General features: G+C 34.5%; 1 protein-coding gene across 2 annotated transcripts in view; it reads right to left on the bottom strand.

Moving 5' to 3' along the window:
- Positions 1–17,683, bottom strand: part of LOC116342027 (probable cyclin-dependent serine/threonine-protein kinase DDB_G0292550) — a 32,180-nt gene extending 14,497 nt beyond the window's left edge. For both annotated transcript variants that reach the window (XR_004201220.1, XM_031769495.1), the window contains exons 1-3: positions 16,199–17,683; positions 4,951–5,044; positions 1,212–1,293 (exon numbers count right to left, since the gene is read on the bottom strand). Coding sequence is in view for 1 of the 2 variants with exons in the window: in XM_031769495.1 (XP_031625355.1) it covers positions 1,212–1,293; positions 4,951–5,044; positions 16,199–16,250 (228 nt within the window). In the remaining variant the exon portion in view is untranslated. The remainder of the gene's footprint in view (positions 1–1,211; positions 1,294–4,950; positions 5,045–16,198) is intronic.
- Between the last annotated feature and the right edge of the window lie 6,706 nt (positions 17,684–24,389).

The raw sequence follows: 24,389 nt of genomic DNA, 5'->3' as shown, positions 1-24,389 counted from the left end.
CGTGCAATGATTGCATACAATTAAAAAGCGATTAAATGTGTGCGATTGTTGTTTGCAGAGTATGTTGCATCTATACATCTATCTTGTTCACTCTCATTCGATCTCGATCGGTATCTCTTGTTTCGTTGCCTCCCTCTTTATCTATTTTTCTCTTTCTTATTCACTCCGATTTCATATCATGAGCAAATGCATTTGTTGCAGCGCAAAAGCCATTTTTTTGCTGAAGCACAGCATCCCGAGCTTGTTTTTCCACACTAAGCCATTTTTCCCTACCTCTCTTCTATATTCGTCATATTTTCTCGCTCGCTTGATTGAAATTCAATTGGATCGTCATTTTTTCGGAGCGCAATTTAATTACAAATTCGATTGGAATGATTTGTAAGAAAAAAAAAGCAGAGTAATAAAATCGATCGCCACTATCACATCGTGTGAACAGGATTTGTACCGATTAAAATTCACTCAGATACGGTTGTTGTTTTTTTCCCTCGGTATAATATTTCAATGTGAATGTTTATCACTTTTATCCATTCGGATGCGCGTGTGCGCTCGCTCGAACGCTCACCATCTCAGAGGTCGAACTCGTTATTTTTATTGTAAGTATTCTAATTACACATGCGACTGCAAAAGGAACGGAGACTTGAAAGTATACATAAACAAGATCAGCTTTATTTGGCGATTCGTTTTGTGTAATAAATACATGGCTGCTGCGGCAACAACGAGCAGCATAAAATGACAGAAAAACTTTCACTTGTGCGAATAGATGATGAAGCGTTTGCTCTCAACAGACACTATATCTGTGGCCGTTGTTTTGCAAGCATCGGTTAGAGGTGAAAATCTTGAGAAACGGCCAAGCACATTATAAAAAAAGCAAGAAACGGAGAGCGGCGAGTGGAGAGTAGAAAAGAGAAGGAAAAAAATGTTGCTGTGGTTTTTGTAATCCATATAAATACGCATACGTAAATTACTGTTTGAATTCTTGGAAAATTATTCAAACGCACTACTACACGGTGGGTAATTGGACTGAGATTGGTGATGATTTGATGCGGTGAAGCCGTACGGAGAATCTCCGACAAATAGGGAAGGGTGATTGGTCGCTCTCCATCTAACTCTTCAACAAACTATAATGTTTTTAGTTTCATCGCTGGTTTGTTTGCTTTCATTCAAATCAACGAAACGAACAAAAAATAATTCACGTAATCAAAAGCACTTACCTTGTATTCTTGCAGCAGATTATTCCATTTTTTGATGATTTTCGATAGCGGTAACGGTACGTTAAGCTCACGTTCAACCACACTACATGATGGAAAGTAAAAGAAAAGAGAGAAAAAAAAGCAGAGTTCCCATTAAACCAAATATATTTATATAGACATTCAACCGAAAGAAAAATTCCAAATTGATGAATACAAAAAGATTTCTGGCTGTCTTATTTCTTTCTTTTTAAATAGCATTTGGTTGAATTAATGAGAGATCATTTAAGATCTGCACACGGATATGAATTTCGGATGTTTCTTTTTCGGCAATCATTTTTTTATTGTGCGCGCGCTTGTATTTTTTTAAAGAGTGAAACGAGGCCACATCATTTGATGCTTATGAGTGTTTTCTTTCTTCTTTTCTTCTTCTTCTTCCTCGATGATGATGATGATGAGTAATTTGACAGAATGGCTAGTAATTCACTTAAAAGATTCGAGATGATTTCGCCATTTTAAGAAAACAACAGAAGAAAAAGAAATAACTGACCGTTTCCAATGACGAACGAGTGAATATTGGTCAATAAAAAAGGTGAAATAAAAAAAAGACTTTAAATGTATAACCACTTGCAGTAATACAAAAAAAGACATTCTGTTTGCGTTGCGTGTTTTTATGATAAATCATAAAGCTCGGGAAATTTCCATATTTCAGCAACAGAGTTACATAAAAATTCATTGAACTGCACAGTATCAAAGCGGATTGATCTTAAACAACAGAAAAACAATGTACTGACTGTAATGTGTATGCATATGTTTTGACCGAAAGTAACGTTGGCCATCGAATGGGTTGAAAGGAATGATTAATGACGAGAAAGTGAATACGTTTGCCAAAATATCAATGAATATTCCCGATTTAAGAATGGCCATAGATAAACTGTGTTTTTGCAAGCATAAATGAGATAGAGTTTTGCAACTTCGAAATTTGAAAGGATGAGATCATTCCGAAGCGATTGGTGACTGTTTTCGGTCAAAAAAAAGCCACAACTTGTGACTGTTTGAAATTATTTAAGTGCAAAATGTGTCACCGTCATTGTTTACATAATTACAACAAAATCAAAACATCGATGAACCACTTTGGAATCGCAGTGATTTGATGCATACTAAACAGACGTCGATAGAAAAACAAAATATTTATTCATTTTAATTAAAATGTAAAAGATGAAACGAAATTTCTCATTGTCTAATCAGTTGAATAGAAACTGTGATTTTTTTATTTCAAAAACTTCATTGGAAGTGGTCAGTTTGGCAATAAATAGAAAGAAAGAAAGAAAAAAATACTCGCAGCGACAGTCTCATTTAAAATAAAATGAAGAAAGAAAAAAAACGAGTTAAAAGAGATAGTATCAAGCATAGAAATAGTCTGTGTGCGATCGGAATGGCACGTAAGCACATTTGAATGGCATTAACTGTTAAAGAGGCAAAAGCGAAAATATTTGAAAGACGAGGCGCATGTGAGCATATATAAAATACATTTGCGCACGGCAGAGTTGATGGAGGGCATGGTTTGCATATTTATTTTAAATATTCTGCTTCTGTTTGTGTTTGCCATTAAATCGAAACTCTCACTTTTCTTAATTCTTCTCTGTGCTACGCCGTTGCTGTTGCTGTGTCTGCTTGTGATGTTTCTTTTTATATATCGTTTTGTTGTTTGGTTTCATTGTAAGTTGAAACATTATTACCATATGCTCTTCACATCTCTGGCTACTTCTACATTCGAATCCGGCGGCTCCGGATCGGATTGTTTTCAAATCGAAATTTTCACTTCTTTCATTTTTTCTTCGTATATGCATATATATTTTCGTCGATGGTTCATTCTTTTCTCGTATCCCACTCCGAATTGGATTTTTCTTTGTTTCCATTGAAATTCGCAAGGTGCTGTAATTTATATATATCGCGTCGTTGTTATTTCTTTTCTTTCATTTATTATTTCGTTTCACAAATTACGAATAGTCATTGTGATTAGTGTGTGTATGGAAGAAAGAAAAAATAAAATTATTCCATTAGTAGTCTAATGGTGAATCCATTCAATCATCGAAACAAAACCCAAAACGATGTGCATACATACGTACACACAGAGAGCAGAAAATATGAAATTTGCCGATTTAGAAAATTGTGCGCACAAGAGAGAAAAGAAGGCTTGATTTTGTTCAGTGACATAGTCAACGAACCGTACCACACACAATGTAATCTACGAATGCGCTGGCGCAATGAATTCAACACACACACACTTACATGCTGTCTCTGTGGTGCAGTTTGAATGTAGTTGTCGCAAAGAAACGGCCGAATAATTCACAAGAAACCACAATGCAACGTTAAATTGAAGAAGAAGAAATAGAAATGTGTAGCAAACAAAAAATTATATGCTTGATGACGTGGTGTCATATTCACCATTCAATTCATATATTTAAGTGTTATTTCTTTTTTATACCTCAATCGCAATATAAAGTTTTTTATTCGTACAATGTACTTGCATTAGTCTCTTCGGTGGATTTTTTTTTGTTTCGTGCGCTCACCATCATTCGAGCGATCTAAACTAAAAGCTCCAAGAAGATTCCACATACACACACATAGCACATATAATTTAACTTTCACTTTTCTCATCGTGCCAATGCCGTTGTCGTTGTCAATATAGCGGAGAGCATCATCATCTAGCTAACGGTACAATTTTCGGAACCAGTGTGCTGTGTGCGTGAATTTTCATTGTATGCCCGTTTTTTTCTCTATTTTGTTTCTTCTTATTCATTTGCCATTTTTCTTGTTCGCCAATATGCGCAAAAAGAGCAATAACAGCGAAAAAAATTTCGTTGTTTTTTTTCTTTGAAATTTGATTTCGTTTCATTCCATGCAGTTCGTTTCTCTCTTCGTGTTAGAAAATTAGCCGTCATAAAGGCTAATGTACGAAATTTTTCTTACATTTCACTGCACGTATAAATGACAATGGACTGCTACACATATTTTTTTATGTTCACTTCTATTACAGATACTGGTTTGTTGTGTTGACGGTTTTTTTTCGGATTGAAAACTGCTACGTAGCGCAAATTGTTGAAGTGAGATTTGCACAGAGAGACAACAGCAAACAAGACTTTAGAAGCACATAAGAGAATATAAAGAAAAATAATGAATCAACACAACATTAAGAAGCACCTTAAAAAGAAACATGGTCTCACCAAACCCCAATCACTTTGAGAGTAGAGTAGAAATTGCGTGTGCAACAGTTGAAGAAATCGAAAGTTATATGACGAACGAGAGTGGCAGTCTCATGAAGAAGGTCTACTTTTTTTGTCATATGACCACCGTTGTTTTTTTTCTTGATGTTTAGATTTAAATGAAGAAATTAGGTTTCTACAATTTAAAAAAAAGAGCCATCGTTATGATAAACATTTGGCTTAAAACGTTTGCTTTCATTTGACAAAAATCAAAATATTTCGAAATTTCAATTTAAATTATGCATTTTTTTTTACATATTTGAATTTCAAAACAAGCGACCATAAAATCAGCATAGACATTTTTATTCATAATTCGCACCTTCGCCGTTACAGCAAATAGAAGCGATGGCAAAATTATAAAGAATAAATAATAATAAAAGTAAAATAACCAAATCTGAATAAATCGGATTTTGAAGGCAAAAAGAAAGAGACAAGACAGCATCGCGCCACTTAAATAAAATTATGTATGTAAAAAAAAAAGAGTTTGTAGTACTTACGCCCATGCATATTTGGAGGCATTTCGTTTCCCAGTAAACAAAGGAGAAAGTTCTGCACGTAATCGTATCAGTGTTTTGACCTTCTCTGCTTCCCCTGAAAAATGTAGCGAAAAATAAGAAGAAGAAAAAATAACATAAAATGATTGCGATTAAAAACAACAAGCAATATAAAGAAAAACAACAACGAAAAAAAATAACATAAAAACGAAAGAAGACGCAAAGCAATCAACTCGATCAGCAAGAAAATAGAAACATTCCATCAGTTTAGAGTTTATACAGTTTAACAACAGCAATAGCAATGTAAAGCAGTAATGGATCAATGCTATTTGCAATAATCATTAGAAACATGAAGAGATAAAATGCATTAGATACTCTCCCAGTGTACTTGAGCGCGAGTGTGTGTGTGTGTGTGTGTGTTTGCGGTTCATGTACTGAAATCATGAAAAGATCGTGGAAAACAGAAAAAAACTCGGGGGTAGGGAAAAAGCCAATAAACTGCTTTCGTTGTTCGATCAAGCACTCTTTGGCTAGTTTAAGTTTTCGCATGGTAAGCTCATAGCTTATAATGCAAGATAATCGCAGTGCATTCACACACAATTGCAATTGAAAAAGATAGAGTCGATGTTTGCGATCGAAACAAAGAAAACTACAAATTTCGAACCGATCTTGAAACACACCATGTCATGAAAACCATCAATTCGAGAAATATGCGCGCGCTCACTCTGCGCAAAAGGCAGGTAAAGTCAGTTACCTGCTCGTTTCTTTTCTTTCTCTCTCTTCAGTTTCGTATGTATGATGATTATTAGTGGAAGAAGTAAAAGTGTTTTCGGCACATTCCAGTTCTGAATTTTGAAGCATACGTGCGCACACAAGTGTCTATGCAAATTGCTATTTATTGTTGTTATTGTTTTGCAGCACTTTCTCAACTCATTATGTTGTGTGTGAGTCAGTGAGTGCTGGTAAAATGCGTCATTGAATCGACAATTTCGGGTTTCGGCACAAACTTGATCACCAGCATAATTACATGAAAGCCTAAAACATTCAATGGACTCATTTATTTTGTTCGTTCTTTCTTTAGTTTTGGTGTTTTTGCAATGCATGCAATGTCAATGTTCAATGGAAGTTTGTTAATGGCAGCAAAAATCACCAAACCAAACCCAAGCTCGTCGTGTACTAAACACGAAAGAAATCTTTCTTTCGATGCAATTCGGGCTGGCAACAGGCACATCAAAGTACGTATTAATTCGATACAAACAAGAAACGAGTCATTTTTCTTTTGTGTGTGTGTGTGTGTTTTGCCTTTTATTTTTTCGCCTGCAATTTATTGGCTTCGGTGTTTTTATTGTTTCCATCGATGGAATTTTCACAGCTTGATTTCCAAGAAGAATGCCTGCTGCTGTACAATCGAAGGTGAACACAAAACGCATTTGATTAGACAATTTCAATTGATCGTTCATTGATTATGTATAGTTTCATATACGCTGGCAACTATATAGAATAAACCCTTGTCTCCCCACTCCCCACTGCTTTTTTTCTCGTCTTCTACTTTGTTTTTTTTTTTTTTCAATAAATAGCGTTATGCTTTTGCGTGTGCCAATACATCGAAAAATCGGTTCAACGTTTTCTTGAACGCTTATGCCAAAGTCACTTTCTTTTTGAAGTGAATCGAACAAGAAACAAACGCAATTTGTATTTTATTTGTTGGTTGTCAAACCGCGAAACAAAGCAGAAAAAAAGCTAGCAACAAGATAGATTTCTAATTAACATCACATCACTTTGTGTGTTTGTGTGACGTAAATGGTAACATTTCAAAGCAACCAACATAAATTTGTCTATCGACGTGTAATTCCATTATTCAAACTGGATGGAGTACCGTTTCACTTGCCTTTTTGAAATGTTTCAGTCGATGAAATTATGCAATCTATTTCTTTCTATTTCTTTTTTCACTTCTTGATTGCGTTTTAATCGTCTTCGATTCAAAATTTCAAAAATGGCATTCCATCAATTGTGCGCGAATTATTTGAAAATTCAACTGTCATTCAATCGAAAGTGTTCTCTTCCAAAACAAATCAAAATAAAAACATTCGCAAAATTTTGCACGCCTTTTGTCTGTATTAAGAAAATAGATTTAGTTTTTTTTTCGCTTAGAAAGTTTTTGTTATTGTTTTGTGTGTTTGTCCTATTGGAATATCTTTTGCTATCATTCGTATTTGCTTTCATTGTTAAGATACTGGTATTGTGTGTCTGTGAAATGCTTGTCGTGACCGTCACCGGTTGGTATGTGTATGTATTCACCATGCCAAGGAGAATCAGTGGAGAAACCATATCAATAGGACCACGCACAAAACAATATTGTATACTTCACACAAACTAACCAATGCTATCTAGTGCAAAGCCATTGAGATTCCATTGATTAATTTTATTGAAATAGAAACAAAAAGTTGTTACAATTTTTGAAATTGAAAAAAAAAGAAATAAATGAAAGATTTCTTTAAAAAAAAACACCCGAAGAATCGAATGGCAACGTCAAAGTTTCACAATTTATTTCAATGTTTCGATTTATTGCTTCCGAGTGGAATTGATAAGAAAAGTTCGAAGTCATTCAAAGCAATTGATAACAGAACAAAAGTTCTAAAACCTTTATTAGCGATCAAAAGTGTACACTCATTATATGTCACATATGAAAATAGAAGCGAACGCTTAATCGCGATTAAGAATCGATTTGTTTATTTCATTTAAATCACGAGCGAGAAAATACCTACTTTTATTGAGAAAGCAAATCGAAGAGTGAATAAACTGAATGCACACTTCTAGAGATGATGATTCAGGGTTTAAATTTTGAGCGTGAAAGTTTGGAAAAATGTGTTGTTTCATCATTCTAAATATATGAGCATGTTCTGCTTAAATAAATTGAAATCGCGTGCATTTCGTTGAATCCATGCTGGAAAAAAATATGCACAAACATCATTATTTTCCAGTGCATCTAGTTCATCGTACGTTTTTTTAGCATTTTTTCCATTGTTTTCTGTTGGTTAACCCGATAAATTCTTTTTGTTTCTTATTTTTTATGTCATTTTTGTTTTGATTATGCAAATACATCGACATTGGCTAGTGCGGTCGATTAGTGTCACTGTTCGCTTTCGTTGATGATTCTGATGATTGAAGCAATAGCATTCCATTGTTTTTATTTTTCAATTGAATTTTTTTCACTTTTGTTTATATTCCAGAGTTTTTTCTTTCGTTAATTCCTTCGATGGAACTGTCGAAATTGCATAAAATTGCAGAATATTTTCCAATTTTCGGTTTCTTCAACGATTTTTGCATCGGGGCTTTTGCTAACATCAACAACATTCAATAATGTTTTCTGTCGAAAAACTGTGTCTCTTATGCATTGTTTTATTAACCTGAAAAAAATGTGCAGCTACCGCTCAATGTTTGCAAGAGCCAATTCAAAAGTCCACATTGCAGTGATTTTAATTCGATAGAAACAAACTGACATTTACTCAATGTATCGATCTAATTTTTATCGTTTCAAAGTCAGCGTAATTTTCATGTGCATGTATGTGTTCATTGTTCTTTTCATATTCTACCGCATGGTTAATTAGATAAAATATTGAACGTGATTATGGCTTCTTCTGCAGTGTCGAGTGTTCTACTAAAAGCGGAACAGTAGAGCAAAAAAACACACAATTGTGACAAAAATGACCTTTTTGGCCAATTAGCTGTGCACATCTATAACTATTTTTGGTGTCGGCAGTTAGTTCACTTATGCATCGACTAATCGATTTTTCGTCGCGGTAAAAGAAAATGAAAAATTCATTCGACACTGAGGCAGACCAATTTGCATTGCTCTTCCGCAGTATTGAAAATGTGCAATCGAAACTCGTGCCCACGTATGACAAGCACATGGCAGCTTCTCTCTGATGTATTTAAAAATATATAGAATATAACAATTGACTCATTTCTCATTGATGCACAATTTTATCTCTATTTAATTTGTCTTTGCCATACTTTTCCATTTCTTTTCTTTTTTCAAATGAATATCGAAATAAATTTTGAAGTCGAAATTTTGGCCCAAATATTCTTCGACCGAAGCAATCACTTCTCAAAAAAAAACTCTTGAATTTGTGTTGAAGTTAAAAAAGTTCGACTCAAATATGCAAAAAAAAAAACACTCTCGTGTCAATCTAAGATCTCAGATCTGTCTCGCATCGATCATTTGGTGTGATCATTTTTAATGTTTGAACTAAAGTTCTGCAAAGAATTGGGTCATAAAATGCGTGGTTTTGTCAATTCTTTAAACCTGGTGTAATTTTTCTCTTTTCAGTTTCTCTGTAGTTACAGCCGTAATTTGTTTCAAGTAGAGACTTGAGATAGCTCAAATGTGTCATCCAGAATAAGTGTGCTTATAAAGATCGATAAAAATCGAATCGATTACATCGTTTTCACCGTCTAATTCATATGTGGCACACGAATGGTGTTGAACAAAGAATATTGTATTGTAAAAATAGGGCCAAGCGCGCGCGCTTCAATTATGTTTCTTAAACAGCTACTGACTGGTATATCGGAGTGAGTGCGAGAGGCCCTCAATTTTCGGCATAGAACATTTTCAGTAAAACAAATAGAAAATAACTGTTTTTTTTTATTCGCTTAAAAAGAACGGAAAGCCGAAATTGATTGAAGACTGTTTTTCATCTTTTTTCGGTTTCGTTTTTTGTCATTCTCTCTCTGTGTGTCTCCCTCGATTGGCATCAATATAATTTTTGTGTGTTTAAGTTTTGTGTGGCATTCAGAAGACTTAGAAACCATAAATTATGACGAATTTTCCATTTAACCACAAATGGTGTGTCTGTGGCTGTATGTTTGTGCGAATGAGAGTCATTAAGTTTCCATTTCGAGGCAACAAAACGAGAAAACACCCAAAAAATACGCACACACACACCACGAAATTTTTTGGTGAAATATATGTGCTAATGAAACGAAGTAGAAAAAAGAAGCAGAAGAAAAAGAAACTTTTTCTTTCGGGGCTTTATGTTGTTCCGTTTCTGTGTTTGCTTTTGTTGATGCGCAAATATATGAATTTAATGTGGGAATAATAAAGAAAAAGAAAAGAAAAAAAAAATCTTGAAGCTATCTAAAAAAAGAAGCAGTCAAAAAGCAATGCTACCTTTCTCCAAAATACATACGCAAGCTGCAAAAAGTACGCGAAGCAGAAGAAGCAGAAGCAAACGAAAAAAATGAAATCGAAACGACAAAATGAGCGAAGAGCCAGTCGTAGAAGAAAAAAGAGCCGTTACTTACAACAACAATGCCATGGAACCAACAGGTTCGACGCTGTCAATTTGCAAGAATATCAGAATATGGTGAATGGGAAAGAGTGTATCGAAGAAATGAAGCAAAAAGCAGCAATATACCAAAGGATGGGGAGAATTATGTCGAAGCAAAATGAAATCGAAAGGCGCGATTGATTTTTATTGAAATCAGACCAAACGATGTACATAACTCGGTAAGAGTGATCGAGATTTGCATATTTTTTTTGGAGAATCTCTTTCAAATGAATATTTTGTAGTGTTTCTTTTTTGCCGAATTGATTTTATGAAAATAAGGCAATGTGCAAACAAAAAACCACACACCAGGAGTCGATCAAAGAGCTGTTGATATCGATTCGATGAACGAAAGGCACTCAATTCGTGGCCGCTATATTCATAGTTTCAACACCGGATCTTTTTTACATGTTCAAGTTGAAGGCTGTGGAATAAGCGTAAAAGCGATACAACTCGCACACATATACCGAGCGAATGAGGCGAATTGAACAGTGTGCAAGCTGCGAATGAGAATTAAAGACCCATAGCACCATGCTATATAGATTTCATTACATATGCGTGCTGTATAGTAGTCATGCTTACGAGAGATACCGTTTCATTCCTAAACAAACGAATTCCGTAAGAGAGTCCAGACAGACCGATATGTGTACTACACACACTACATTCGATAGGCACTCACGCAGCTCACAATGTAGCATTGTATGAACGAAACGCAGCCAACAGCGAATATAAATACGAAAATCAAAGTGAAGAAGAAGGAACGAAGAAGAAGAAGAAGAAAAACAACGAAAATATATATACATAAAAAACGGTCAACACACAGCGTTCGTCGTTTTAATGTTCAACAGGTGATTACACGCAATGTTCGCTGAATTGTGTGTATGCACCGTGAATAATATATGAAGTTTTCTGTTATGATCGAGTAAGATCCGCAATCGATTTTGGTTGTTCATTTTGCATTTCACTCGTTATTCGGTTATTTACATCATATATCGATTCGCATTCGGACTGTTAAGAGCTTGTTGCCAAACTCTGTTTCTTTTGCATACGCTTTTGCGCCAAGCCAAAGTGAAAACTGTACATTGAAATCTCTGTCATTAATAAAACTGAAGAGAGAGAAGAAAAAAAAGAATTCTTGTATGCGAAACTGAAACGATACGAGCAATTCGTATGCTGTTGATATTTTTCATAATACGTTTATTATTTTTGCACGTACCACGTCTTGGCCACTTTAAATTCTACAAATTGTGAATTGTGGTCATGTGGTTTTGGTTCGAGTTGTGAATTTGAATGTAAACGGTGTAACTGGAAGCGATTTGTTTTGGGTATGCCGTTTTTTCTTCTTCATTTCGATCGCAGCTCACGAGGCCCGAAAAAACGAAAGTAGCTTTGAAATTTGAGCGACGAACCAGTATGCTTTGTTGTGTGCAAAACACAACGCTGGAACAAGGTACCGACGATCACGTTTTATACAGCAAAGAAATGAATAACAAACCAAGTCAAAGAAAAACAACAAGAAAAACCAATAGCTTCAAAGAATATATTTATATATTTGTGTGTTTTTTTCTTCTCTTTCTCTGTTTATTATTTAATGGTATGTTTATTTTTGGCGTCTATTTTTCTCCCTTTCAGGCTCTTTCGCATTGGTTCTGTATGTTTTGAGTCTTCTTCTTTTATTTTCCATGTTTTGCAAGCGAATCAACTTAAATAGATGTACCATCGAAGCTTTTTTTTTTAAATAAAAAATGTGATATGTTAAGCACGTGCTAAACACCGTACGGAGTGGGGAGTGTGAAAGAGAAAGCAGAAATGCTTTATGTAAAGTACTAAATCCATTCCGAGCACACAATGTTCCGATATACATATTATTATTTGGATAATTTGCAAAAGAATACTGATCGTAGTCACGAAGCAGCGCTTTGCTTGTTTCATTGTGAATTTTTGACTTCCACTTTACACAGCAAGATCAAATATTGGGTTACATTTGTTATTGGCCGCATATATTCAATGGAGGTATTTAAACGAATCAGAAAAATTATCATGAATGTGAAGTCAAAAGCGAGTAAGCGTTCACATACACCATTGGTTGGTATATAAAAAAAGACACACACATATGGTTCCATTGAGTTTTGCCCGTTAACAGCAAAGATTGTTCAACGTGCGCTTGTGCGCATTCAAAATGTAAATGTAGGCATTCATCTGAAGACTGACCTAAATATGGTTATATTCTCTTACATAGAATTTCTTAATTAATGCTCCATCCGTATGCATGCCACTTCAGTTTTGGACCTGAAACATACAGACCGATTTTTTTTGTTTTGTTTTCTTTTTCTTCTATTTGTGTGACACATACTTTGACCATGAATGTTTATGAGTCAAGAATCTCGTTTTAGATTTTCATGTGAATTCAAATTGGAATCGATTCTTGGTCTACCCATTTTACCTAATTATTATGGATTCATTTGAAATGAAAGAACGAACAAAAAGAAGATATGTGTATCCAACTTTCTGGCCTGATATGCATCTGTGTAAAGAATTTTGAAGAAAGGTAGATGAAATGAGCAGCAACGACAACGACGACGAGATAGCAAGATAATAGAAGTAGCGCGACGAAGCCAAGGAGTAGATGTAATTTGTAGACAATATAAAACCGACTACGCTCTAATGACATTCAAAAATTTCTTCTTTTTTTTTGCACATTTTATTCTCTTTCTCTTCATTGTTCTCTTACTTTTACTTCTTAATGTGTGCGAACGAGCAAACGATTGCGCTCGTGCCACAAAGCAATCGAGCGCCCGTTGTCTTGGTTTTCTTCGTTCGTTTCTTGCTTGTTCGGTTTTGGCGTGATTTTTCCAAGCGACAGCATAAATAGTGTAGTAGAATATTATTTTTCAATTATTCACATCGAATAGACGAAACATAATAAGCGAACCGATCGAAGTAATTGGACACCAATACTTGTTGCTCTTTAACATTAAAGATAACAAACGAAAACATACATGATGACTGTGTACATTTTGCGCAGTATGAGAATGAGTGCGGCAGTGGGGCGCACAGGTACTCATTTTTTTTCTATTTCCATTGTGTATGTTTCGACCAACTTCCAAAGACTTAAGAACAAATTCATTAGCCAAATCATTACCGCGCTCATATACATATATAGCAAAGCATTCCGATAATTGGACTCTTCTCTCTCTCTCTCTTCCTTTTATTCTTGTCTTTCTTTTGCTTATCTCTTTTGTTCGCATAATTGGCGATTTGTATGTGGTGTGCTCGTAACGAAGGGAGTTGTACAACAATTAAACAACACAGACGATGTCGATTAAGAGGAAATTAACTCTCAATGAATTTCAATATCAGACAATGTAGCCAGCCAGAACATGCGCAAATGAATGAGAACGAAACGGAGAAAGAAAAGTAGAAAAACTCTCTTTGGCAGTAGCACAATTCATTATGAGCGTATGCACACACACAATACACCGCCATCGTCCAAAGAAGCTATAACAAATAAAACTACGCCAACAACATCGTGCTCATGCTAGTTTGTGATGCGCAAAAAAGGCAACAACAGAAAAGAATGAACAGTTTCTATATGGTATTGTGCGCAATCTCAAACCGACACTACTGCCCTAAATTTTCCTCATCGGTTTCTTCTTCAGTTGTCTTCCATCGAAGAAGAAGATGATGATATGGACTTTTTATGTGTATTTATGCGCGCAAAATTTTTCTTTTTAATTTATCACACTTTTTATCCAATTCACAAAAAAAAACACACCATAATTTTTTTGTGCTTTTCTTCTTTTTACCGATTGCATTTTTCTTGTATGAGAATTTAAGCATACGCTACCAACAAAACATGAATTTTCACGCGAATGGCCAGAACTGATCTTGATATAAATCTTTAACGTTTTTCAACACACATCTAAATATCCGGAAAGTCACCTCATTCTTAGCGAAAGAGCTCTCTCTCTCTCTCTCTTTTCTCTCTCTCTCTCTCTCTCTTTCGCATAAAAGAAAAAAAAGACAAGAAAAGAAATGTGATTTATTTGAGAAAAAGAGAAATGTGATTTCATAAAAGATGAGCAAGTGATGTGTATACAAATTGACATGTACTTGGAAGTACCTTTTGTAATAACTAGAAAACCCATCATAAATGCTATGAGATTCTCGTGATGTTCTCGCACGTCTTTTTCGTCGTTGTCGCAAACATATTTCTCTGCACATCAACCGTTTGATGTTTGTTTTGAGATCGATTGGTCCCATGAGAATATTAAACACCATTTTGTAGGCGTTACACATAGGCATTTAAGCTGACTAACAAATTTGTTATTTTTTCTCATTTCTGAGAGTTATGGGTGAATTTTTAAATGTGTATAAATAAATTTCCATTTTTTAAACAAAACAATAGAGCATTTGTGGCGACCACGCAAAAATCGAGTGAATTTGCAATGTTTTGGACTAGATTAAGAAGGTGGTACGTTGAACGGATTATAGTGTGATTCGGAGCGCGAGCGTCTCCTTTTCGTACCATTCAAAAGTGCGTTTTTCTGCAAAACAAAAAAGAAGACTTCTTTTCTGTTGGTTTGCGCTTTATTTATAGCATCGTGAACAGCAAAAAGAAAGTAACGCAACAGCATTTATTGCGAAAAAAAAGCGCGCGCGTTCAAACAAAAGAAGAAGATGGAAAATAATGGAAACGAATCGGATAGAGAAGAAAAGGCGAAAAAATCATTCTTGAACAGCAAAATAGTATACTTTCTTATGAGATTTCTGTGTTCGATGGAATGAAAGAAAGGAAACACACATATATTATAGACTGCTGTGATCGTTGCGAACGCAAGCAGTAAAGTGGTGTGAAAAGAGAGCTTAGGAGCTAAGCTACGATAGATCATGTCTTGAAACGCAACCAGCGCGCATTGTGGAAAATTTCTCTTTGAAAGCGCTTAAGATTTGTTTGTTTTGTTTATAGCTGTTTGTGTGTTTTTTTCGCTGGCTTGGCTCTATTGCATTGTGTTCAAAAGCATGGCACTATTAGATTGGCTGGCACCGCAACAGACTTCAGATACTGAAGACACAAAACAAAAGCACAGACTTATTTAGACTGTTTATTGCACTTGGATCCAACACGAATCCAGCGAATGAAGGTGGTGATGGCATCGCGTCTCGTATTCATTTCGTATGCAAGCTGTTTGTGTGCGAGCCTGCATCGATGCCAAATTGTTGTTGCTCTAGTCGATTTTGTAGAAAAAACACACAATCTTGCTGTTTTTCTATTCGAAAAACACATTCGCAGACTGATCTCGATGCTCAATCATCAAACAGATGGTTATGGTGGTAAATGTACTCGATGCTATCTCAACTAGTCGACTTCATATTCATAAGTTTAATTATTTTATTGCACCTTTGTGTGCAATTTTTCATTCATTCTTTTTTAGAGATGATTTTTAACGAATGGATTTCCCAAGCACAAAGAGAGAACATCGCAAAAAATGCGATATTGAACGATGCTTCTTTTTACGCGATTTCAGTTTTCTGGCTGGTGATTCTCAATAAATGAGTTAAATACACATTTTTATGGCAGAAGGAATTGATTTGAGCTGAAAAATTGTTTCGAAAATTCAAAGTGGAGCGCTTCAATTATCTACGGACAAAATAGATAGACGTTTCAATTTTCCTCAAAACATTTCTCTTAATCGCTGAATTATTTTCATTTTGAATATATTTTTAATTTGCAAGGAAATTAGTTTTGTTTAGTTAATTAATGACAATTGCCGTCCCGTTTGAATGAAAATATTCTACATGAAAATGCAAACAAAGTTAGCGCTCGACTTTGAATATCCTAATGTTAAATGCGAAAAAAAAATTGTGAAGAGCTCGTGTAATGAGCTCTCCCCCCAAAATAGTTTTTTTTTGCGTCTACTTACAGCAGTATCGGGTTGTGTAAAGGCAATTGGGTTGCGGCATTTTTTTAATCATCTGTAAATCCTGTCTCTCCTTCGGAGCTTGTGTATCCAATTCACAATGTTCGATGATAAATCACGAATCAAATATGTTTTTGCACTGTATTTTTCTCTTGAAGAAAAATTCTCAATATCGCAAATGTTCTGATTTAAGTCAATTTTACTGTCTTATCGTCTTTTATTATATCTCTTCCTTTCTGTCTCTGTGTGATCTTAATCGTTCGCTCAGATTCGCATTTCACGAAATCAAAACGAATTAGTGAAATTGTTGTTCGGTGTGAATAAAATTCTTGTTGCGCGACGGTCGACTTGCATCGTCCGATTTTCGAAATTTATATTAGTGAGTGAGAAATGACGGACGCAATGTATAGAAGTCAAACAAAAATAAAGAAGAAGGAAAAAAAAAGAATTCGTTTAATTTAGCCGATTTTTTGTTGTTGCTGTTTCAGCTCACACGGATGCTCGTGCTGTTTAGAATTCTAAATTGTATCTTGGTGACGTTTAATTCTATTTCTTTTGCATTTGTATCCCGTGATACATATTGTGCAATGATGATATACAATATGCTCGGAACTATGTCTCTCTGTCTTTCTATACGATAATATTTCGCGTATGTATATATATATATTATATTACATGCACACAATCTCATACACTGTCTCCTCACTCAATCTCGGTGTTTTTTTTATTTCTAAATATTTTATTATTTCAATCAATTCAAGAAAACCAAATAAATTTAGAATGCGACAAACTTGAATAGCACGACGATAAACGGTTGCGTTCGCATTACTTTTCTCTCTTGCTCGCTCTCTCGCGTTGTAGTCGTCGTCGATTAGAATTTTCGGTAATTTTCTGATTAACGTTTTCTTCTTTTATTTTCTTGCTTGTCAATTCAGTTCACTAGCACAAAATTGATTGTGATGATGATGAGTTGCACTGTTGTGATGAAGAATGCTCCCAAATTGCCCAGTTAAATCGGGAATTATCTCTCTCCCTCGAAAAATTCGTTAAAAAAAAGAAAGACAACGAATTTTCTTTTATCAAATCGCGTTGCGCAGTTTCAAATCAAAAACTGATTTATCTTCAATTAAAATGATCCAATGTCGATAAAACCACAAAGTAGTTAGAATCGTTGCAAAAATATGATCAAATTTACGCACAGAAGAACACAAAGTTTTTAAATAATTATTATAAATCGTTCGAAATAAAAAATTTCTTTTCTAATTTTTGTTACGAGTAGAAAAAGAATCGGTTTACTCAGCACACCGATCGGCGACACACTGATATGTGATGTGAATTTTTCTTTGCTTGATGTCTTATTCTCTGTATATAGTTCGTACTCTTGGGCTTTATTGTACGATGTTGTTGTTTTTGTTTTTTTCACTTCTTTCTTTTTGCTCTAGTCTTGCTACTTTCGCCGTTGCTCGTTAATCGTATACTACAAGCACTAGTTCAGTTACGCGCAGACTTTGTGTATCGAGAGAGCTCAAAACTATCGTTCTCGTACATGAACGATATCACAAATACAGACGGACAAACGACAGCAACGGCACACATACACACCGTTCTCTTTCTATCGTTCTCCTTCTCCTTTTTCGTCGGTCTCATATAAGCTTACGAGTAGCCGTAACGAGCGTATGCATGCATTTAACGGGGAACATATGGTTTGCGTTCGCTTTTGGTGAGAGTTCTCTTTACGAAGACGAGACGAGATCGTAAGCGATATTCGGCAAAGAAGACACGAAGAATGGAAACTGAAAGAGAGAGAAACTGAAAGATCTTACAGTGATTGTATGCGACAAGATAATAGACACAAACGTTTTAGATGAAAATTAAATCGAAACAAAAAGAAGAAAAGAAAACGATCTTGATTCAAATACGTCAAAACAATGCTTTTTCCCCATTCACTTCGCCGAACAATTTACTTCTTTGTATTCATCATATGAGTTCTATATATATGTGTGTATACACTATACAGTTATTGGCGACGCTTTGTGATCGCGTAAGCTTCAACCCCATCCTCATGAAAAAAAGCGTCAACTTTATAGATGCGAATCACAGCTATTCGCGAGGATCGATTGATCGCGAGTGTGGGAACATAACACACGAACAGAACAGTTAAATCAATAAAATGAAACACCTTCGTATATAGAAATCGCACAAACCAAGTTTATTGTGATTGCCATACGATGCGCTATCACACACAACCGTACTCACACGACACATGTGCGTCACACTCTTACCTTTCTCTCGTTCACTTCTAATCGGACGCATGACAACCGCTCGATTATTTAAAACAACAAATTTTCTTGTGTAATTGTTACCATTTGACGCCTGCTTGCGACAAATCAACCATTTCGGCTGTTATTCGTCTAGTCACCACAATACAAATGCATCGCAATTCAATTCTAATTTGATGTTAATTTATGTTTTAAAATGACTTATCAGCCCTCTCTTATCATGTTTACAGATTGCACATAGAAGCTATTTAATGAATAAACATTCTCGGATAGAATGTAAATGCGATGTTACTTTACTGGATTGTTATAGAAAAAAAATCAAAAATCGCTTGAGTACGTTTAATGGAAATATTCCGATTGACAAAGTCATTTGAACGAAAAGGAACATTTAGAACAGTTTTGAAATCAGCACATATTCGAGATGCGGCAATTATATGAACGGATCCTTTGAATGTTTTTCTATTTTGGCAGCGCTCAAAGAAATATTAATTATCTTGATTGTTATCTTGTAATTTGGTATTTATGCTGGACATGAAAAGAATTTGTATTTCAAAATGAAACCAAAGAATGTCAATGGAACCGATTGCCTAATGATGCCATTTGAATATTACAAAGAATATTTTGCTTGCATATCGATCGTGTTTTTGCGCAAACCATTAACCAATAGTTTCGGTTAATTGGTTTTTGTCACAATTTTTTTTACAATAACCATAAGTCTATGGTTCTTTTATGGTACTTAGGTTTGTGTTTTATGTGTGGCACGGATTTTATTTTGTGGAAAGTGACAACAATTACGAGTTTTTCAAGTATCAAATATTTCTAGTTTACCTGACTCTGGTAATTACCTTTGAAGAATGTGAAAGACAAATTTTGGACACCACACACACACACACACACACACGCACCGACTCGCATTGTGAAAATGTGAAATGTCTTGCGAACACCAGAATAGATCTAACTACCATTTAAATTAACAATCTTTTGCTAATTTCTTTTCAATATTTCTGTGTTCAGAGCCAACATATTCAACTGAAACTGGATTGTACTACAGCGTGCGTTAATCACGGTCAATTTTTCGCCATTTTCAGCATTGATTTAGAATTGTGGTGTGGAATTTCTTGATTTCGATTATGTGTGTGCAAATGAACTTGAGACACGGACGGGATCAACAATAGAGTGAAAGAGAAAGAAATTTCTGGTTGTGAAATCCTTTGCTGTGTCTTTTGATTCAAAAAAATGGCGATTAAAAGAGAAGAGACAAATGGAAACAAAATAAATATCACTTTCGAAAATGTCTTTGCGTTTCTTTCGGCTGTTTTAAAAATCTCTGCATATTCATGGTTTGAGATTTGCCTATCTTAACATAAAAGGCATCACGGTAAATAGAAGGCGAAATTGAAACACGAAATTATTATTAAATAGAATCAAATGACAAAATGTGCGCAGTGAAAAAAATAAACTACATAGAAGAGGCGGCCGAAAAAAAGAAAACGAAAGATGAAGACGTAGTTAAAATGCTTCTAACCAACATGGAATAGGTTTATGTGCGCGAAAGAGTGTGTGTTTGTGTATATGGCGCATGTAAAGTACACTCTGGCAAAGTAACTTATATAAAAAAGCACACATTTTTCGAATTCACCGTTATTAGAATTAACTTTCTTTTTTATTTCCTTCTTCTCCTTTTCTTTTCGCTCTTTTCTTATAAATCGGTTGCATGTAAATTGGATAAAATTGAGACTCTGCAAAAGATCGCAGCGTTGAGTCTCCTCTCCGTGATGGTTGCTTTTATTTTTCGACAATGCTGATGCCAAACAACGATTGGACATCGCATACACAGCAAATATGTGCGCTTCGAGTAAGAGAGAAAAATACTTTTTGGTACACAGCACAAGAAGACAACGATAACGAAGAATTTGCGTTTCCAGTTAAAACTTTTCTTTCTCTATCTCTCTATTTTGCTCAAGAAATCAAGTTTTATGCGCTGAGAATATGTGATTGTTGTGTACAATTGGTTTGACTGCTATTATTCAATAGAGAATCGGACCGTTTTCTTCATTCAAAACGAACACTGTGTCTGTATGTATATGCGCAAAGAAAGATGTATATACACGCTCGGCTAATTCCATTCAAATCTTGACAAACTAACAACCAGCGAAAAAAAAGATTTCTTGTTTCTACCTTCGGAGCACTAAAAATATAGGTCGATCACGATGTGCGACGCGTACACTATATCACTTTCTATTTTTGCGCAGCTTAAGAGTTATTATTTAACCATACGCAAATATAAAAAGCAAATCACACTCATCCACACAATTCAAATGTGCGTCAGAATAATTCACGAAAATCAAAGAGAATTTTCAGTGTTTTGCACATTTCGTGATCATTTTTTTTTTGTTCACATTTTGTTGAGATTGGTCAAAACTTGAGTTTTCATCTAAGATGTGGGCCAAAAATTGTCTACTTTTCTGCTGCAAGGTCCAAGAGTCACAAATATGTAATAAAAGTAACGGTTGAAATCATTTGTTTTGAACTATATATAAAAGTCATCGTGAATATTTCTCTTTTTGTCTCTTCGCCGTATAAATGTAATCTCTCTTCGATCCAATGAATTAATTTCGATGTCTGTATAAATACCAAAAACGATCGAATTTAAAATTTCGGATTATATTATTTAAATTCCAGATAAGATGGTTGCGAGTGAGCATACAACCACAACAAATCGTTCGGTCGTTTGCGACGAGCAACCCAATTTGTGCAATTTTATTCGACTCTACTTCTATGACAACCAAAAAAAAAACTTGAAACAAATTTCAATTTCTTTTTTCTCTTTCCCGTTTTTTTTCTACCAATGAAAAAATTATGATATTCTTTGTTTTTAAATTGTCGTTTTGGTTTGTTGTTTTAGAAAGGGAAAATCAAAACTTCTCATACGCACACCAAAACCGCGAACATACGCAGGCTTTTTTTGGGGCTAAGGTTTTTTGTTATTTTCATTTTAAATCTTGGTATATGCCCGTATATGTATGCGCTGAATGGATCACATTAAACAGATAAAAAAAACATTTGGCGTAATACTTTGCAATTCGCATTTGGCTTCATTTTGGATTTCTTCTATTTCTTTCTGTTTCAATTCCGGAGATTTTCATCCGATTTGAAATATACATGAAAAAAAAAGAAAAGACCAAAATAAAAGACACAAACGGTAAATATTGTAATGAGCCCGCAACTATCTGAATTCAACAAGCCATTCCTAAATGAATAAACACTTTGTATATGTGTATTTGTTTCTTAACTAATTCACATGAACTTTTTATGTTAATACAAAGCAACGCCGAGACCATCAAAATAACACATCATCTCTTGATTTTTGGCAGCGATGATTTTCCATCAGCTTAAACATCTTGACGTGAGTTAAAAAGAGCAAATGGAATTTTCAATCGTAAAATGAAGAAAGAAGCACACAAAAATAAGACAGATATGAAATGTATTCAAAGCAATGGAAAAATTTGAGCTAAATTTACCATGCACACAGAGAAAAAAAAAGAATGAAAGCCAATTTTATCGCAACAGAGAATCATAGCTCTCTTGAGAAAGTGATTTGACTGGCTTGATCAGAAGTATACTTTCCACCGCACATAGCGACCAATTTCATACACATACTTTGTCTTTTTTCTTCTACTATGTTTACGTTTCGCTTCATGCGCAAAGTATATCATGATTAGTTCTTTTAATGATGATCAATTACATTGCAATTTTTTTTGGCCACAAGATTCTTAACTTTTAGATTGTCACAATGGAAATTTTGAGTCGGCCTATCGTTAATACAACAAAACATTTAGGCTATACACATGTCGATTGTGAAACGTCTTCGGTTAATTAAAAACCATTTAACACGTCAGTAATTTTGGCTTTGCATTCTTGAGCCCCGGTTTTTTTTCCTGCCATTAAGTAAGTAGGTGATTTGAAGTTAATGTGTACTGTTATGTGATTCGAAGAGAGAACTGGAAATTTATCAAGATAAAGTTTCAAAATATCTTGAAATCTATTTTGCTATCTTTAGAAATTCTAATTGATTTTGAAAAGCATAGCCTTGATTACTTTTGAGCTACACACTCAGTAATGATTTTTTTTTGTAACTTTAATAGAAAATATTCAGACGGTGAATACCAAAAAATCAGGTTCCTTCAGTAACGATTACTTGAATTTCTTTTCATAATAGAACTTATTTTCTCTGCCCATAAGAAGTCAGACTAGATTCAGACAAAATTGACAACATTTATTGTTTAGTATAAAATGAGTAGTGATTTTGGATGATTCAAATTTTGGTTAAAATCTACTAAAGTTGACTTGCTCCCCAAGTTACTAAACAGACAGATAGAACCTGAAGTAGCAAAACAAATCGACCAGTTAACTATAATGTATACTTGACAATTTATATTGCTGTTAGTCAATCACAAAAAAAAATGTTTACCTATATCGCTGATCTTTTGAAAAATGTGATTCTGTCGAAGTGTAAACATTACAAATAGTAAGAAATTTCGCTGCAAAATTCGATGACTTGGTATTCTCAAAAGAGTTCTATTCTTGGAATAAAGCACCGTTCCCCTCTGGGCTTGGTCACATGAATTTCAAATGAAATTGATGTGAATCGATGTTGGCGATATAAAATTTTGGTTATCAATAATTTGCGGTCAGCATACACGAATCATTCGGTGAAATGTTTATTTTTGATAATCTTATCTTAGTTTGATTCTCTTTTGTTGATAGAACGCAGAACAATTTCATGTGCCGACAAGTAAAACAATTGTTTATTATTTATGTCGCATCTTTAGCTGCTGAACAAAAAGCTGTATTTATTATCAAAGTGGCGGAATTCAAACGTACATGTTAATTCATATCTGATTCTATTTTGTTGTTGTTGTCTTGAAGTGGCGATTATTCAAATAGGCTTTTACTTTCATTGACTGCAATCATATCAAATAAAACCACTTTTCAACATTTTTATGATAGAAGTATCATAAGTTTTATGATAAAGAAAGTGATAGGAATCATAAAGTTGAGTAAAACGTGTTAGATTCGAAAACAATTGATTATAAAATCAACGTGGTTATTGAATTGATTCTGAATTATTATTTTGACTTTCATAAATACTGACCAAAACATACTTGAAGGACTGTTCTGCTACCTGAATCCGTTTCTGTGTTTTTCGAGTACAATTTGTGTAGAAAATTTCGAATCCAACACGATTATCTCCATCTCCGTTTTTTTCCGTCATTTGCATACAAAATCATTTTTCACAAAGCACATTTCCATTCGCTTATCATAAATTCAATAATGTTTAATCGTTCTGAAACTAAACAATCTTCAATCTAAATGAAAGTTACACTCTCCGTATGCTTCATAAAATCGAAATAAAAAAGGAACTTTTTTTCGAATTGAACTTTTTTATTCGTACGATTTCACTAAAATTTATTCTATTCACATGAAAAATCGCAAAATCATAAAAAACCGCTGATTAAATCTATATTTCGCCGAGAGAATCGGGGCCTTGTTCATCATTTCTTATATCTTTCCGAAGTAAAAGTGAATGAATAACTCGTTTTGAGCGACTCGTGAGAATTTAAAAGTAGTGCAATGATATGATGGAGACGCCTTACATTGCTTAACGAATCGTCGTGAGTGGAGATGTGTGAAGAGTAAAGAATAAAGTTAATGAGAGAGATGGCCTAAAATTCAATGCATGAATACTTAAAATGTCAAAAGAATAGATTTCGAATTGATACACATTTTCTTGTCTCTACCTATAGTGGTAATCATAATCGTCACTCAAAATAATGAAACTTTTAAATGAAAAATATTCAAAAATGTGAACATTCCGATTCAAATACATTGAATAGGCTTGTCTCCACTCTTGA

Source organism: Contarinia nasturtii, unplaced genomic scaffold, assembly GCF_009176525.2.
Source record: "Contarinia nasturtii isolate CC-2019 unplaced genomic scaffold, AAFC_CNas_1.1 Cnas_scaffold_810, whole genome shotgun sequence".
Taxonomy (NCBI): Eukaryota; Metazoa; Arthropoda; class Insecta; order Diptera; family Cecidomyiidae; genus Contarinia; species Contarinia nasturtii.
This window is presented reverse-complemented; position numbering and strand designations above follow the sequence as displayed.